Source organism: Cynoglossus semilaevis, chromosome 10, assembly GCF_000523025.1.
Source record: "Cynoglossus semilaevis isolate Cse_v1.0 chromosome 10, Cse_v1.0, whole genome shotgun sequence".
Taxonomy (NCBI): domain Eukaryota; kingdom Metazoa; phylum Chordata; class Actinopteri; order Pleuronectiformes; family Cynoglossidae; genus Cynoglossus; species Cynoglossus semilaevis.
Window position 1 is genome coordinate 7179811 of NC_024316.1, and position 18813 is coordinate 7198623.

Consider the following 18813-nt stretch of genomic DNA (forward strand, 5'->3'; position numbering starts at 1 on the left):
AAAGTACTGCTGCTGCTTTGTAAAGAAATGTGGTTTCTTGTGCAGCAACGATGTGGCCTTTTTCACAATCATAGGTAAATATTGATAAAGTTGGTCACACTAAGTGAACCACTGTTTTATATTTATAAGTTGCCTTAAATGGGTTTGCACTGCAAAAATTATTCCCCCACCATCTGTTATTGTCTGGTTGGCATTCAAACCCATATAACACTGAGGAAAAAATAGCTAAACAAAAGTTCCCAAATTATTATTATTCTCGTTGTGTACATCCAGTACCTTCTAGTCAAACATCTGTACAAACGCGTTGATAAATGTTACAGAAGTCTGCATTCATCAGAGCCGTAAATCATTTAGGATGCCACTCAGTTTCACTTATTTGCAAAACAATCTAATCTCAGGTTTAAAAGCTACTTTGCATTCAAATCCTTTCACCTGCCGGGTAGTCTTTAATCATTTTTTTCAATTGCTGCTGTTTTTCAAGTTTTATCATTTATTGAAAATATTTGTTTCAATGTTATTCCATTTAGCAATATGAAGTTGTTTTGTGCACAGAGAGAAGAGAAAGTATTGTTTGTGTAGGTTATTTAAAAATAACTTTTTTTTTTGAGTGTTTGTTCGTGAATTGGAGTTGTCTTTGTTATTGGAATTCTGTGAAGTGGATTGCTTAAGAAGAGTTGGAAGAGTTGATATAGTTACGCTTACTTGAATTGTTTGTAACATTGTTGATGAGGAAAAGTGCTCGGAGTTACAACCAAAAGGTGTAAAATGAAAAATATTGAGTAGTGTTTGGAGTGTGACATTGCTGGCCAATGATGGATGACATCCTTGGAATGATGCCTTTGTTAAAACTAATTTAGTTTTTTTAACAACTAATCTGCTTGTAATATTTCTGTTTAATAGCTTTAATGAATTGTAAATAGTACAGTAATTTAGTATGGCGTATCGTTAACTCAAACACACATAGTGTAGAGATGTGCATGTTTAGAAGTTTTTATACTGTTAATGGTAAAGGATGTACATAAACCGTTGTGATTGGACAGATTAACAGAATAAAGTTAATTAAAACTGTTACCCTGTAGTAATATGTATGCTAAATATGTCAGTCTATTTTTTTTTTTTTTTTTTTTTTGACTTTTAAATCAAAAATGAATCAGATTTACATTATTGTTCCCTGGAGGATCAAATGAGTTGGTGCCAGAAAGCTTGGGCTTTAAATAGTTTTCCCCAACAACTACCACTTTATGGGTTGGACACTGTGCAGTAGTTAAAGTTTGTAGGTAGAGCAGGCAGATGAACATTTAACAGGAGGAATTATGTAACTTTCACTGCCTTTTCTTTCCTCTTTATTTCCAGCTGCTTTAATTTGAGATTTCACATATTATTGATTTGGCAAAGGTATTAGTTGCTAGGACAACAGGTTACCACCAGTATTGTCTGCTCTGTTTTTATGTGTCATTGCCATGGCTTCAATGACCCAATAAGGTGCTCTGTAATGTTAATACTGTTGTAGCAAAGGGAAGGAAAGGTGGACCTAATACACTAATACTCCGTGGTACATATTGAACCTTTATTGGAAAATAGCTATTTTAATATAAGTCAAACTATAGATTTTGGTATATTTAACTTTTTTAATGTGTGGCACCCACTAAAAATAAAAAAACAATGGGGTCCCACATTTTTCAAATGTACATACAGTTGATCTACATTTCTAATGTGAGAACCTCTGTGTGTTAATTTGCATTTATATGAAATGAGAAATTTTCATTTGTTTATAGCTGAGGTTCTGTACAATGTCTTGTTGTCTTGTTTCTAAAAAAAAAAAAAAACAGCCCAACATTCAACATCTCACTGACGGCATATGGTTAATTTATACTCCCTCCATGTGTCTCCTCTCCTCCTGACACTGCTACATGCTCTTCTTCCACTCAACCCTCTCCTCACTGCAGCAATGCAGTTAACTGAAAGGGAGGAGAGAATCTGTGGAAAACAAATTGTCACCCATGGCGCTGGTGCTTGTTAAGGTTACTGTCATGCCTCTGTGTTTTATTTGTATTTATTAGAAAGGAGAATGAGGCCATGGGTGGTTGGGTGGGTGGGGTTTCTGTGCTAGTCATAATTTATGCTAATTGGTTTTATACCCCATCAAGGTAAATGTGAAGAAGAGCTTGTTTTTGGGCGAGGAAAGAAACACTTAACATCAGGGAGGAGGATGGGGGGAGCGGGGGAGGGCGAGGGGTTCCCTCTCACATGTATAATCCTGCATTATTGGTGTGTTAGAATCCTCAGGCTCTGCCCTCTGACTGACTGCTGCATTATTTATTAAGTGGTGAACTGCCTTGTAGTGCGACTCCTGAAGTACATTTCCCTTCACAGAGGCAGCAGTGTATTTGCTGCTGCCTGCGTACTAGGTCCATTACGGTATTTTACCCCTGCTATTTATCAGCTGAGCAGAGGAGCCAGACGGATGCAGAGATAGAGAGGAGGGGGGAGAAGGTGGGAAGCACAGACTGCTGCAAATCCACAGCAGCAGCGGCAGCAGCATCATTCTCACCACCAGTTAAGGTACGGTATCAGCATTTTTTTATCCTTTTATGTCTAAGTAGTTATGTGGCAGGAACAGATGTCTTCATATGTAGAAATACTTGGAAATTCAGTTTAAACGCGTGTGTGTGTGCAGTCACATCATGCTGAGGAGGGGCTGTGAGATGGTGAAAGGTGACAAAGAAGTCCTCCTGGATGTGGACTACGGGAGTGAAGCACCAACCACTGACACTTATGGAAGTCTGCACAATGGAGGGATCATCCCACCAAGATATGTAAGTTTTTCTTGTTCCATCTCTTTATTATGCTGCAGTGTTTGTTTTTTTAGTTTTAAACTAGAAAGATCTAAATGCTTATTCACACTGCTGTTAGTTTTTTACTGTGAGCTCAGAAGTATATAAATATATTGAGAATATTTATATGTTTGCTGCACTCAAGAGCCTTACACTAATGTGGCGAAGCATTAGTCATTAACTCCTTTCTTTAGCCTCATCGCTATCACAAGGAAATGAATCGTTCTATGGAACAGAGGATTGTCATTTGTTTCAAATGAACAGATTTTACAGTTTTTATTTTTGTAGTTTTTTTGTGATGTTTAATGAACCATGTACTGTTTTTTACTTTTCAATTTCATTAGATATGAAAAGAAATTGAACTGAATATTTTGGCATCATTGTTTGGGACATTGACTTCTTTTATGTTCAGTGTTACTAATCTGCAACTGTTTTCAGTTTTCAGCCACAGCTGCTGATGACGATGATATGGACAGTAATAATTCCATTCCCATGCAGTGGATGCCGAAAAGTAATGATCCAGTTCCACAGTTGGGGAATTACTTCAGAGATGGAAGGACTAAGATTGGTAGGCAGCGTCAGCACTTGGCAAAGTATAAGCTGTTGCAAGCTCAGTCTCTGATGAATGGCCAAAACGTCCTCCAATTAATCTTTTGGCTCTCATCCCCATGGTAATATTAGACTTCGTTCTTGTGTGGGAGGTACGCTCACGTAGGAAAAGGCGAGGAAAGGGGAAGACTGAGGTGCCAAGTGAGGAAGGAGAGAGCGTGCCCACAGAAGAGAACAGCAGGTCTGAGCGAAGGAAGGCACAGTTGGCACAGTGGAGGGAGAAGTTTGTTCAGAATCTAGAAAGTACTGGGTTGCTCATGGAAAAGGTACAGATCAAACCAACTCTAATATACAGTACATAGATATATATATACAGATTTTTGATCCTTTTTTCTCCACCTTCTCTTCTTCTCCCATCACCATATAGGAGGAAACAGCTAATGAAAAGAAGACGATACACTTTCTGAAACTCAGCGCTCCCTGGGATGTGTTGGTTTATTATGCAGAGGAACTCTGTCTCAGAGCTCCATTACAGGTACGCAATTACAAATGTTTCTTTGAGAAACATGCGAAAGAAAATACAGAAGAAAAGCAAAACATGTTGCTCACTCTCCTTCAAAGGGTGCTACAAACAAAATGCGTATGCATTGGTTAAGCAGAGTGCACTGGTACAAAATGTTTTTTTTTTACAGGTTGACATTATTATGGTACCATATCACTGGGCACTGTCTGATTTTTGGAGCTGTACACCTCCAATACCAGTTGTAATAGAACCTTAATTCTACTATTTTTTTTAAACTAGTATACGTATAAGAAATACTTTAATAATCACTGCAGGATATTGTTGGTGTTATGGCTGCTCCTGCAAGAGCATTTCAAGACAGCAAGATGTACAGTATATATTAAGTGTCCAAAACTATGTAAATTATATGTATTTAAAATATTTAAAATTGAAATAGGCAAATTTTAAGTGTGCTTAATAAAACAGTCCATGAAGTGGTCTTAATAATGACTTGGTCAATGTTTTCCAGGCACAGCTTCATCTGGACTTGAACACATCTGCTCAGGTACTGGCAAAACTATGCATCCCTAATGTCATGGCAGACTCGGTGCCAAACAGGCCGCTGGACTATTACACATGTGCCTTTCGCAAGTCAAAGATGAACAGGTGATTTCTGCTGCACTTACAGTGAGTGGGTTTAATCAACAGTCTGTACACAGTGGATGTTAGAGTTCAACTGTCTTCAACAGGTTCCTTGGTTGTGACAACCATGACAACTACTTCACTAACACACAGAGACATCGCGTTGTGAGTGACAGCACTTTAGAAACACTGAGTCCGTGCCATGCTAATTTCATCCAACAGAGTTTGTGTTTGGCTTTAGGTGTATGAGATTCTCTCCAGCACAGTTTTTGGCAAGAAGAAGAAAACTGAAGCTGGAGTGGACAGACTGATAAATGAGGGGGCGTTCACTGCAGCTTTTCCTCTGCACGAGGTCACAGAAGTTCTACACCGCCTTTAAACTTCAGCTATCTTTAGTTATTGTATGTTTATTGGTGGTGTTTTTTCAGGGCGCTTTTGAGCTTCCTAAGTACGGGGTCCGACCTGATGAGCTCAATCAGAGGCAGGTTCTTTACCACTACTGGGCTCGCTGGGGCAAGTGGTACAAGTATCAGCCCCTGGATCATATCAGGGAATACTTTGGAGAGAAGATTGCTCTATATTTTGCCTGGCTGGGTAAGTACTATCTGTTCTCTAAATAATACGGAAATATAATAACTATTTATTTTGAAATACAGCCCAAAATCATTACAGAGTCAGAGTTTAATGTTTTACTGAATATTTCAAAACGTGTGCTCTTCTCTAATGCACAGACACAGTGATATAAACCCATTTAATCTTCACACACACACAGTGATATAAACCCATTTAATCTTCACTTCTGGTTTAATTTATTGCAATTTTAATTACAAAGTGCTTCTCTAGGAACACTTTTTTTAAGGCTTTTATATCCTTAGATAAACTGAAAGATTTGATGCATTTCTTCAGTTCATGCTTCTTTCTATTACCTTTAATGCTACATTGAATGAATAGAACATTATTTTAGCATGTGAAATATTATGGATAAAAATTGTTTAAAAATACTATCTAAAAGACGTGCTATATTTGACAAATATTGCCCAAAATTGATCACAGTACGGAAAAATTGCAGTAATAATCTAGATGTAAAGTAGCCAACAGATAACAACATACAAAGACTGTCACATACTGTAGTTCAATGTCTTTGAATCATAGCACAAGGTCGACCTATATATATTGTACAAATGTCAATATTCTACCCTGATGGAAAGATCAGTTGGAGGCACTGCTGCAGTCAGTTTCTTTGCTGCCAAGGACACTCCACAGTTATACACAGCAGTGCAGGTGTACAACTGTGTGCCAGAGAACTGCAGCCTAAAGGAGCTTTTTTTGTCTGCAGGTTTCTACACGGCCTGGCTGCTGCCGGCTGCAGTGGTTGGAACCCTGGTCTTCATGTCTGGAGTCATGTCCATGAGCAGCAACACACCAGCGTGAGTCAACGTGCAACAAACGCAGTATACATTCTCACCACCAGAGCCTACGAAACGTTCCTCAAGCTGTTACAGAGTTAATGAAGTGTTGAGCGGTGTTCAGCTGATGTATCACTGATGGTTATTGTCCTGACAGCTGAGGTGTTAAGGCTGTTGAGACATCGGAACCATTTATTGTTTTGGTTCCTGTCATTTTCTCAGCCCGTTTCTTCTCATTTCCTGTCATCTCACTCTCATCATTATGGCCTAAAATCACTCACAGTTTCTACCACAACCAAACAAAAACATTAAGCTGTAACACAATATGGCACCTATAGTAAGTCAGTGACGGGCTCTGAAGGAAAAACAGTAAATGTCTGGAGGAGTTTAGAGGCTACTAAGTCATAAATATCATCTTGCATCATTTGGCTGTGTAAAGATATTTGTAGTATGCTGAAATATGCTCTGGAAGCCTTAAGTGTATTGTCTCCTCTTAGTCATCAGTGAGATTTGTGACAATATAAACAAAAGAAGACAAGAAGTAATTCAAAACAATAATAATCTGGCTCACAATCGTCAGTAGATTATTCCAACAAGGCAGTAGAATAAAGCTGCTCTAGTCTCCATTAGATGGTTTATGTAAAAGTGACAAAATCAAATAGTGTTAAGTACATACATTAAACATTAGAGTAATTGATGTTACAGGTCAACTTATTTTGTTCAACAGAAATGTTCTTTTCTGCACAATTTTTACTTTAGATTTCTGTCATGAATGTTGCTCTGTCTGGACATCAACAGCAGTGTCTTAAATCTTTTACATTAGATGCTAGCTACCAGACCTGGACTTGTAGCCCACATATGTACGGTATTCCAATTCACAAGATTAACTGCTGTTATCTTAAATCTCCCAGCTGAGCTGGTTCAGCTGAAACTGACTTTAACAGTATACACAAATATCTCACATTAGTTTTTAACTTATTTGTTTATTGCATATTAAATCTGTAGCCTTTATTTTCTGCCTTCTGTACAGCAGTGTAAATTCCTTTGTCTTCCACCAGGTGGCTTGGTTTTAGTGTCACCAGTGTCTTATGTCTTTACTTGTCAGTCTACTGAGATATCTTCTTGTTTTTGTTTCCTTGAGTAACATTAGAGGTGATTGAAACAGAGACAGTCCAAGTGCTTGACAATTGGTTTTGTACACACTCCAGTTGAAGATCATTGATTAGTGGTCGGTAGACTAATCATGTTTCCAGTAAAAACCCAATGCAACTGTGTCATATAATCAGATACTATTACATTCAATGATCTTTGTATTTCAACAACAAGAAAGAGAAACATCCCACTGTGTTTCATCATTATTTCAATGCAGACTTCAGAGGCTCACTGAAGATATTTTTTCCTGGTAATTGATTGTCAAACATGTAGCAAAAAACTCTCACTAAAACATTTACAGCAAATATATGGACACTGTATATATTTTAAAGACTTAATCACTGAAATGTGATCTGAATGAATTTGAATTTGCACTGTTTTTGTGAACAGATCTGATCCAGACAGATTTCCTGAAACTATGTTAATGGTAAAAAAAAGGTCTTCTTGAAAAAGGTTTAAAAATTCTGCCAGTGAATGGTAGCAGTTATATTACCGATCAGTAAACTGGAAGTCAGATTTTATCACATTTATCTATTTTTTCTCTCATCCTCAATTCAATAGTCTCTGGGTGTGTTTGAGAGCTGGGATCCATTAACTCCACTGTGATTCACTTACAGTCTCAGCTATTACATTATTATTTCTAAATGAATGCTTCTGAAGTGCCTGATATCTCCTGCTACAGATCCCTACATTATCTAAATATAAAAGTATTCCTGTCTTTAAAGTTCTCATAACATGTTCTTTTGTGCAACCAATCTGTGTCCTTGTTTGTGTCTTCAGTAAGGAGATTTGTACCAGTGAGGCCACTTATCTAATGTGTCCTCTATGTAACACATGCAAGGCCTGGAACATGTCTGAGATCTGCACCATGGCTAAGGTGAGGAACTTTTACAACAATTTATTTATACAAAGCACAGCCTGAGTGAGGAAACAGGTGAGAAACCATATGTGTCTGTATTGTATTTCTCTGCATTGCAGCTTGGCTACTTGTTCGACCATCCAGGGACAGTCCTCTTCAGTGTCTTCATGTCCTTCTGGGCTGTGACCTTTCTGGAATACTGGAAGAGGAAGATGTCAACACTGGCCCATCACTGGGACTGCATGGACTTCCACGAAGAAGAGGTTTTACACTCTCTCAGCCTTTAGCTGAGCTGCTCAATGGTATCTGCTAAAAAGTGAAGTCTACTGATGCTGAAGTCTTTGTCCTCAGGAGCGTCCTCGTCCAGAGTTTGCTGCCATGGCTCCAAGAATGGAGCAGAATCCAGTGACTGGAGTCAAAGAGCCCTACTTCCCAGAAAAGACCAGGCTTTCTCGCATGTTCACTGGCTCCATGGTCATCATCATGATGGTGAGACTTGATCAACTCCTCAGCTTGAACTTGGAGTGTGGAGTGACAGCTGTATGATTTGAATTAGATTATCACGGGAACTCCTTTTACATTTTTGTCTGATACAAATTAACACACCTTAATTCAACAACCTTTACGCATTAAACTGCAAATAGAAATAACCGTGTGTCACTATACGCAATTTCTGTGAAATATATAGACGTGTAGACGTAATTTCAAAAGGCTAATTTTTTGGCTGACCATTGTGGAGACTACATTTGGCTGACCGTTGGTATCATGGTGTTCTAAATCTGGAAAATAGGAAAAGATTCACACTGTGAGCCAACTCCAAATACATTTTAAATTTAAGTCTGATCTCAGCTAATGGCTTATAATTACTGCCTGTTTTTATAAGACCAACCCTGGGCTGGTGAGCTAATAATAGGCAGTTACAGTTATTGTTTCTATAGAAAGAAAAATACAATAATGCTATTTGCTGCAATTAAAGCTACACAGCTTTTCAAGACCATTAATTACTTGTTTCTTTTCAGCTGTGTGTGGTGATGATCTTTCTGGTGACGGTGGTCATGTGTCGAGGCATCATCAGTGTCATGATGTTCCAGACAGGCAGCCCTGTCCTGCGTACAGAGGTAAACTCTGTCAGAGTTACACAGTTTTTCAACAGACTGGTGTTCCCTGAGCCTGTGTGTCTGTGGTTGTACATGATGTTCATTAATGCATGGAGTGTTTTTTGTTTGTCTACTTGTTTATCAGGCAGGGACCATTGCCAACATCCTCAGCAGTATTGTCAATCTGGGCCTCATCTTGCTGATGGGACGAGTCTACACTGCTTTAGCTGAGCAGCTCACAAAATGGGGTAAGGTTAATGTCACCTGTCTGTGTTTATATTTAAATATCAGGTGTGTTTAAGGTCTGTTAAAAAAAGAATTAAAATAAAAACAAGAGTGTGGTGCAAACGAAGCATGATTTTGAAGGAGGATGTATTACATTGTGCTGCACAAATCTGAAATGCGGATTAGCATAAGAGCAGAAGTGTAATGGTCATTGCAAGTCATTGAGGCCAGTCAGGTCACATGACTACACAGGCTTTTGACTTGAGTTACTGTTGACTGGGAGTTGTCCTTGGATGTTCTGCTTTAAGGTCTTAAAATCTTGAAATATATTATGCCATTTTGATATGTCTGTGTATTTTTCCTGCTTTGGTTTTATTTGACTATTTTTACCTATTCTATTAGGACTATTGGTTTTTACCTGTATTGCTGTTGTCTTCTTTAACAGTTTCACTGTCCTTGGTTTTAGTAAGCAGTTCAACATGTTTGTATGTTTATATGCTTATATTAGTTATATATAGTTATTACCCCTTCAATAATTGTTTATAATTATGCCATACTTGTGTCCTTGTTTTTATCTCACCTGTTTCAGAGATGCACAGAACACAAACGCAGTATGAAAATGCCTTTATCTTCAAGGTCTTCATTTTCCAGTTTGTCAACTTCTACTCTTCTCCTTTTTATGTGGCTTTCTTTAAAGGAAGGTAAGACAAAAGTCAGCTGGCGCGCAGACAAAACAAAATTACAAATTGTTGTAAATGGGGGTGAAGTTAGATAAAAATGTCTTCTCTGTTTATGTGTGCAGGTTTGTAGGTTATCCTACCAACTATGGAACATTGTTTGGGATGAGAAATGAAGATGTAAGCTGTGTCTATTATTTTGAATATTTTATGACGATCCAGCCATCACTGCAGGGTAAACAGAGCAATAATCTTTGCCTGTGTTTTGTCCACAGTGTGGTCCTGGTGGTTGTCTTATTGAACTGGCTGAGCAACTCTTCATCATTATGGTGGGAAAGCAACTTATCAACAACTGTCAGGAGTTCCTTATCCCGTATGTTACAACTGGACTGGTTTTTAGAATAGTTTATCTGGCAGTTAAAACTGATACTCAATATCCTACAGAATTGGAGAGTGCTTAAAAATGTTCAACAGTCATAACTAATACATAAATAATCTAGCTGCTGTCATTGGTTTGTTGTAAATTAAATGACTAGTTGTATTTTTTGGGGGGTAGAGGCTGCTAAGTAATCTGTTTGCTGCTGTTTTTGCTGCATTAATCCTTACTACTGTGACTCTGCAGTATTGGCACACTGTGTGTTATTTTTACTACAGTACTTTAAACTCCAAAATTGTCCACTACATCTGCAAAAGGGTTTCATTTGAATGTATTTTCTTGGGCTTTTGTTTTTTAAAAAAATGACCATGTAGCTAGTGTGTTTTACAGCTAATTTATAAGCTAAAATACAAGTAATACTTTAACTACTAACTACTATATTTTAGTAAAATATAGAGTAGACAAAAAAAGAAATGTGAAACTCTTTTTAATATTTATACAGTAGGTTATCCCATGCTCTGATTGCTTTTGAACTGGCGTTTCAAATCAGAAATTATACTCTTGTGTTCCCTGCTCTGACAGCAAAATAAAGGCCTGGCGCCAGAAAAGAACTTTGGCAAAAGTGCTTGGCAAAAAGGCATCGTATACGCCTCAGCGCTGGGAGGAAGACTACCAGCTGCTGGAGTGTGAAGGTCTCTTTGAAGAGTATCTGGAAATGGGTAAATGTCTGGGCTGTCACATTTAAAATCTGTCACTGAGTTCTAATGAGTTCTAACAAACTAAAACACACCCTTCTGTTGCAGTGCTCCAGTTTGGGTTCATTACCATCTTTGTAGCTGCCTTCCCACTCGCTCCGCTCTTTGCTCTCCTCAACAACTGGGTGGAAATCCGTCTGGACTCACACAAGTTTGTGTGTGAGTATCGGAGGCCGGTGGCTGAGCGAGCTCAGAACATTGGAGTGTGGTTTAACATCCTGGAGGCTCTGTCCCACCTTTCTGTCATTGCTAATGTGAGTCTGCTCATAAAAACATAATGATTAACGTAGGGATGCACGATATGGACTTTTTTAACTAATAATTATGTGGTCCTCATGACCAGTACAGACGCAATAAGTAATTTAAAATTTTATAGTGAAAAATAATTGTCATCATATGCCCTTTTGTTTCTGAAAAACAGAAATACATAGTTGTACAATACAATGTTCTTTTGTAATAGAAATTATCTCAAACCTGGAGTGGAGAGACATAAAATATTTCATTAAGGCCAAATGTATTAACAAATAAATTAAAATGTCACATGAAACCTTTACAGTAATTTAACACATTGTTTATTTTCCTTGGCCATTTCAGTTTAAACATTGTGTTTCTGGGTTTTAGCCTACATGCTAACTGCTGCAGCTACAGCTTCTCACTGAGGTTAGCTTCTTTGTGATGGCAAACAAACAACAAATCAATACAATCAATTTCTGACACAGTAAAAACAAGTTAGCTGTTTTTAGCTCCTATGCTAATGGTTCAGTTGCTAAGCAGGAGTTTGACGTCAGCTCTACAGAACTCCAGCCTATCTTTTTTCAATCAGTTAATCAGCTTTAATTTGTTATGGGATAAAAAGCTAAACCATGATCAGCTAATAATGATCTGATCTCATAATATTGTGCAACCCTGTCATTAATGCATCGTGATGAAGGCAGTTTTTTTTTTTTTCTATTTAACTTCATTTTCCCTCCTGCAGGCTTTTCTCATCGCCTTCACTTCAGACTTTTTACCTCGTCTCCTCTACCGGTACAAGTTTGACAATGATCTTAACGGATATGTCAACTTTTCCTTGGCCTATGCTCCACTGAACTACACTGACTATCCAATGTGCAGGTAAGCTGTATAATGTTACATGATAAACTTGATGTTACCAACAGAGGGCAGCACTACCACTGAGATTTGTTCTTCTCAACAGCATCCACATTTCAAAGACATCTAATATCACCCGGTATGTTAAACACTGTTTGTTTGTGTATTTTTACAGATATAAAGCTTACAGAGACAACAATGGAACCTACACACTCTTCTATTGGGAACTCCTGGCTGTTAGACTTGGTTTTATCATTGCTTTTGAGGTGATTTTTATTTTGTTGTTTCTCATTTTGGAGAAATGTTATCACCGTGAACATAATATTTAAACCTAATCACAGTGGTTGGTAATCTGCTGTTAAAAGTAAGAGTCAGGGTCAGTTAAACTTTTAACTTTTACTTTGTTTAGATTAATATAAGTACTGTAAAAGGTGTGGCACGCACATAGATGCGTGGCAGCTGCCACACGCACATGTGATTTACAATAATAAGTCGTAATCAAATTTATGCAAGACTAGGCCCTACATGTTCTGCTGTTACTTAATAGATCCTAATAAGTGCAACATAGTCATTTAAAATTTCAGCTAAACACCTTTCAATGGCATGTTGTGCACATTTAGAGGTTAAAAACACCAAATGAAAACAACCTCTGCTTTTTTCATAAATAAACACAATAGAAATCTAGAAAGATAAACAGTTTTTCATTGGTCTGATTGGCTTTTTGCCCTTCCTCCAGCATGTGGTTTTCTTTGTGCTGAGAGCCATTGATTGGATCGTACCTGATGTCCCTGAGTCCCTGGAGCTGAAGATAAAGAGGGAGCGTTACCTGGCCAAACAAGCACTGGCTGAGAACCAGGAAGCGCTGCTGGTAAGTCCATTCAAAGGTGTTAGCTCTGCTACTAGAGCCCAAGTCAGTAGAATGTGGGAAAAACAGACAATAACACAAGAACATTTGCATTAAATATTATTAGTTTTTGATTTTGTTTAATTACAAATATTGTTCTGAATAATAATATTATTATTGTTCTGAATAAGAACTGTGTCTTTGAAATACCGTCCATGACATCTGATCTTTGTGGCAGCATAATGACTTGAAACTCTTCACACCATGCATGTTTTTTCCATGAAGCTGATCAATAAACCAACGGCAGGTTCACAGGTCGTGCTCTGTGTTAAACCTGTCAGTTTGTGTTGATTCTCATAAATAAATTCCATCTTTTAAAGGCATTCAAAAGCCCACCCACCATCACTTAGACGCACACACTCTCCTCCATTAAACATTTGTGGAGCACCTGCAGCTCAACCAGCTGCCATAATCCTGTTGCACTGCACGCAACACCATCATAAAGCATAATATGTGTGGGAAGTGTGCCCAATCCTTCACTGTTGCATGAATCAGATTATATCCTCAGACTGATGCTCGACGGCTGCTGTTATTTCCTCTGTCAATAAAAATGTTAACGACCAACATGATCTGTTTCCTGTGGACCGAAGCAGGATGTAAACAGGAAACAGAAAGATTAAATGTATTTTCCAAATCTCAGCGCTTCACAGTCGATCACAGTAACAATATTACAGCAAAAACTAAAAAAAACAAACACAGGTCTAGTGATAAGCAATAATTAATATAAACTCAGTCATTTTGCAGAAGTTAAAACTTAAAAGATATTAAGTCAAAGACTTTATATTGTACTAAACACTTTTTCCTAAAATTAATTATCATCTACAGTTATGGTTAAAATTATTATTTTTATTTGATAGAAATTATATAATTATTCTAAGCAGTATTTTCACATTTACAGTCGATTTGATAAAATAGAAACTAAATTGTACAACAGCAGAATATACATATTCAGTATAGTCTTACACAGGAATGGCAATGTAAGCAATGAACAAAATCTATTAGAAACACATACAAACAGATACAGTAAACATATGCATGCATATATATATGTAAAAGCTGGCCTAAAATTGATCAAAAACAAAAGAAAGGTTATCCAACTACTGGGATCAGAGGCTAAAGTTTATGACATTCAAAATATGTGTTTTTTTTATATATAAAGATTATTTAAGCAAAAATAATTTAATGTAATTTTACTTAAGATTAAAAAGTCTTTGTGTAATTGTGGAGTAAACCAAGTATTTTCCTTGTTTCAAGTCATTATGCTGAGCTTGACACATCTGACGTTGACTCCAGTCTCATATTTAAACACACAGACACGAGCCTTTCATCTCTCACGTCTAATCTCAGCCTTGAAAGGAACTTGAATAAACATATTTCCCAACATGTCATAAAACTCAGCGTCTCTGAAGTAATGTGTTTTATCGCTCGTGTCACTTTAATGACCGTCATGTGACACTGCAGTGTGGCGTGGAGGTTGCAGGCTGTAATTCTGCAGCGTGTTGCAGCAAAGATTCTACTGTAAATGTCAGCCCCGTTCACCCTCACACCTCTAACACAAGTTGGTCTGGGAATTCTTACATGTTCTCTTCTGTTTCTTTCTCTGCTTCATTCCTTCCATGTCCAAACCCAACTGCTCTGCCTCCCCCTGCAGCAAGTGACGCGTCCTCTGGAAACATGAGTTAGGACTGCATCATGGAGAGGTCTGAGTTAGAGGGAGAGACTCTGAATCCTGGGTTGAGCGAACTTTTTACCTGTGAGCAATTCTGGCTCTGCACTTGGATTCATTTGTCACTTTATTAATGCAAACTGATGCACATAAATTAAAATAAGCAGGTGTGTGATCAAGGAGAGGCACACCTCAGACCTATTCTCCAACAAAATACACTTAAAATAATTACGTCCATGTTTTCTCTATATCTACTTTATGTAGTATTACATCTTCACAGTGTTATTTTCTAAACAAAAAAGGACGGTACTATATTCTTTATTCATGTCAGACAAAAACCTATAGAACTTGGTTTTTTATTGTTGGTGCATTGTTTTTTAAATTATTTTACATGGTAAACATGGATAAATTGATTACGTTTATTCCACGTTACAAACCAGTTTTTCAAGGTCAAAAAGGGCCAATTCTTTAAAAAATACGTTATCTAATGAAAAAACCTCCCATCATGCAATTTGGTAGCACTATTATCACATACAATTGGGTTTTTGGGGTATCAAGTATCCTGATGGAAAAGTTTAATCCAAATTTAAGCACAGTTTAATCAGTACAGGCCACACAGAGGTGTATCACTGCTACTCTGCTTCTCTGTTTGGAGTTTTCCCTGTGTGTGCATAGGTTGTCTCCAGGTAAACATGCAGGATTGGGTTAATTGTTCACTCTAAATTGACCACAGGAGTATTAGTGTGAATGTTTGTCTGTCTCTGTATGTGGCCCTGTGATGGACTGTGAACTGTCCAGGATGCGCCTGTCCCTCACGGAATGTCTTGCAAGTTCCCCGGCAATCTTTACAATGATTGAAGGTAAACATGAAAAGTTTCGATTTGTTAGAAAACATCTTGCTGTTACATCGCCGTAGAGAACTCAACTAAAATAAATGTTTTTTTTGTTTTTTGATAGATCAAACCTAGTTTTTGTCTCTGTTTGAAGTAATGTCTATTGTCAGTAGTGTAGTGCACCTTGAAACAGAAAGAAGGAAATCTGTAGATGCAACAAGTTTAAAACCTCAGCAAAAGACAAGGATATTGTTCACAATGGAAATATACAACAATATTGAAAAAAACAACAACTTCTAAAGCTGTGAACTGCTGTCATGTGATTATTAACATGACTGGACTCTGTCTGTTTGCCAGGTGAAGGCACATGTCTTTACACCTCTACACCCACAGTTAGCTTTGCATTCTTCATAGTAATGACAGAGTTTCTCCAGAGCAAGGAAAGCCACCTGACAACATCCCAGAGAGATAATCCTAATAACAGGTAAATCATCTGTTGTGTTGTATTTTATCTGTATTAAATGTGTGTGGGTTTATTTTTCTTTTTATGTTTTATGTGTAATGTTTTTTTTCTTTTATTTTTATTTTTCTATTTTCTCTTAAAGTGCGTCTTTCCTTCGTAGATCACTGATATTTTAAGAACACACACCGTTAAGCCTCGCCCGTCATCAGCTGTGATAGTGTGATAACAGGTCTGTTGTTATTCCACACATCATTTGTTGCTCTGACCATGTAATATATGCAAAAGTCTACAGCTGCAGTGGTGGCAGTGTGTTAGTGTTCTATCCACATGCTGTATTACTGTAGTACGCTGAGCATGCCACGCGTAGTTTTACTTGAAGCTAAAAAGTGTTCTTTAGAGTTCTTCACTGGATCAACCCGCGCAGAACGGTACCACGACATTGGACTTTCTCTGTGTGTGTGATCTGTTTTTTCATTGAGGCCTTTTGGATGGAAATAAATCCACTTTGATGAAAGCGTGAGATTCTTAATTGTAGATACTTGACTGGATGTGTGTCGAAGGGTTCAAGCTGAAATTCTTACGTTTTTATCCTTGTGCGTCCTTCTCCACTTTCTCCTTACACAGCTCACCTGGGGATGTACAGTAGCCTCACCCAAACAGCAGAGAGAGGGAGAGAAGGACCAGCAGCAGGCTGATTTATTAGGAGTCAGAAACAGACAGGTGTTGGTTAATGATTTCTCTCTTCCTCTCCCTCCTCCTACCACTCACTTGCAAGTGACTGTGGCCTTGGGCAACTCATGGCTTTTGATTCATCCCCCCACCCCCACTCTATTTACCATTCTCCCCCTTCATCTCTATGGTTCTCTTAAATCATCCTAATCTACCTTTTTTTTTTTTTTAGAATTTCCACACTTTTCCTGTCTTTTCTGTCTCCGTCCTCTCTCTCTCTTTTCCACTTTGATATAATGATTGTTATGATTGCTGTGCGTTCCTCTGCCATGGCCTGCAGGAAGAGTGAGTTAGTACTTGTCAGCGTGCACAGGTATGTACTGTGGACACCGGCTCTCCCTCTCTCCCTCACCTTGTGTTGGAATATGAAGGGAGGTGCTCACACGTTCAGGCTGTAAAACATCTGAAGTGCCGCTGTGAGTGCAGTGAAGCAGCTACAAAAACATCAGACCCAGGATCAGTATTTGACTGTGTTTTACTGGAAGTTGAAGAAGTAAGATTTTTAGCATAATCTTTAGCATAATTTAGATTGTACATATTTATGCAAAATTTATACTATGGTAAACAAGCCGAGAATATGAATGTAGTGTACCACTATTTTTTCCCTTTTAAAATGAATTTAAATTCAATTTATGGGTTTATTTGGAAAATAATTTAACAGGTAAATTAACACATATATATGGCATTTTCTCTTCCAATTTAATACATGCAGAAGTTTAAACAAGCCTTTAGCAACATTAATAACCAGGCCCGCTGCCAACTATTCTGTGCCCCATTAGAGGATATGACACTGGTGTATATGCGTATATGTTGATATAATCTTCAAATATTTCTTAGGGGCCCTATCAGTCAGGGGGCCATTACGATCATCCTGTATGTCCCTCCTAATAATAATATATAATTAATAACAGTACTACTGTTGAGCGCCCTTGTTCACGCATTCATAGATTTTGCATCAGAACTTTCAAACTATCAAACAGTCTCTTGTCTCACACACTTTTTAAACATTTCTAAAAGGATGATTCATGACCTATGTCTGCTCAAGAAACAAGGTTTGTTTCATAGCAATAGTTATGGGCACGTCATAAAGAAATCAGACAATCAGTAAACTGGTTAGAAAATCAAAACATCTACTCAGAATACTAGAAAAATAAGTTAAAAAGAACACAAAAGCCTGTACTGTAGGTCAACTTGTATTACAAAAGTACTGTTTTAGTTTAAGTGTGTCAACTCTTCAGGAAATCAGTTTGTAAAAAGCTTGTCCTTTTAGTGAACTTTTCTCCCTCTTTTCAAAACGGTGATAATTAGACATCCGCTGCTGCAAACATTAGGAGCTGCTGTGAGAAGAAATAACTTCCCACCACCACCCACTATTCTATTCATGTTTGATTAGTGAACCTGGTTAACACAGCAGCCATGCAGGGAGTAATGGAGGGTTGAAGGAGTTGCAGGATGAATAAACAGTTTCATTCAATCATAAAGATAGAGCTTGAACAGCCGCGGGGTTTTGTTGTGAGTTTGGATGTGTGTGAAGCAGCCGTGATTATCAGTAATTCATTTTTACCTCCCTTGTCTCTATCTTTCTGCGTTCCAAAGCAGGTGCTGAAATGAGACACTAAACAACTATTAGAGTTAGAGGAAGGGCCAGGGAGTGGGTGGAGAAAGAGAAAATAAGAGAGCACTTCCCCGACAGTAGCAGAGGGAGGGAGGAACAGGGAATGAGAGGGAGGCCAGAGTAGAAGAGCTTAGAATGAGAGGATCTGCATTGTAAGTAGCTCTGAGAGCAGCAAGTGGCGGCCGTTTCCAACCTGTTTTTGTCTTCTGAGGAGGCCTGAGAGGGAAGAGGGAAGGAGAAGATTCAGGCAGAAGAGGGGGAACTTTTAAGTGAGAATTGTGTCAAATAGAAATAAAAATTAGAAAGATCTGGAGGAGAAAGGAGGAGAGAATCCAGGAGGAACACAAGGCAGTAATGGATAGAAGAGTGCTTCAGTGCGACCCTGGGATGGCCTGGATTCACACACTGCTCCTGCTGTTGGCCGCCAGCCAGCACATACA

The 18813-nt window shown here is 38.1% G+C and overlaps 2 protein-coding genes across 4 annotated transcripts in view; both read left to right on the forward strand.

The window, feature by feature from the left end:
- Window positions 1–79: 79 nt before the first annotated feature.
- ano11 (anoctamin 11) lies at window positions 80–16269 on the forward strand. 3 transcript variants are annotated; one of them, XR_003050941.1, is made up of 25 exons: window positions 80–2562; window positions 2678–2816; window positions 3273–3402; window positions 3516–3709; window positions 3811–3918; window positions 4415–4551; window positions 4635–4692; window positions 4769–4879; window positions 4956–5121; window positions 5864–5954; window positions 7866–7962; window positions 8064–8207; window positions 8296–8433; window positions 8964–9062; window positions 9187–9289; window positions 9856–9967; window positions 10069–10123; window positions 10219–10316; window positions 10902–11038; window positions 11123–11328; window positions 12051–12187; window positions 12339–12429; window positions 12900–13031; window positions 14719–14820; window positions 15532–16269. XR_003050941.1 is itself a non-coding variant. In XM_025059633.1 (24 exons), the coding sequence occupies exons 2-24, from the start codon at window positions 2685–2687 to the stop codon at window positions 14743–14745; spliced, it is 2703 nt and encodes a 900-aa protein (XP_024915401.1). In that variant the 5' UTR covers window positions 80–2562; window positions 2678–2684; the 3' UTR covers window positions 14746–16269. The 3 variants fall into 3 exon arrangements, 2 of the variants coding, with proteins under 2 accessions (XP_024915401.1, XP_024915402.1); XM_025059633.1 differs by having other exon boundaries at window positions 14719–16269; XM_025059634.1 differs by lacking the exon at window positions 80–2562 and having other exon boundaries at window positions 2576–2816; window positions 14719–16269.
- Window positions 16270–16667: 398 nt separating this feature from the next.
- The window catches only part of arhgef19 (Rho guanine nucleotide exchange factor (GEF) 19), a 23463-nt gene continuing 21317 nt past the window's right edge, over window positions 16668–18813 (forward strand). The window contains exon 1 of the mRNA XM_025059632.1: window positions 16668–16749. The gene's annotated coding sequence lies outside the window, so the exon portion shown is untranslated. The remainder of the gene's footprint in view (window positions 16750–18813) is intronic.

Coding starts and splice junctions, on each gene's coding strand:
- ano11 (XM_025059633.1), top strand. CDS start 2,685: ATGCTGAGGAGGGGCTGTGAGATGGTGAAAGGTGACAAAGAAGTCCTC. Junction 9,290..9,855: donor TGAGCAGCTCACAAAATGGG/GTAAGGTTAATG, acceptor CACCTGTTTCAG/AGATGCACAGAACACAAACG. Junction 10,124..10,218: donor TTGGGATGAGAAATGAAGAT/GTAAGCTGTGTC, acceptor TTTTGTCCACAG/TGTGGTCCTGGTGGTTGTCT.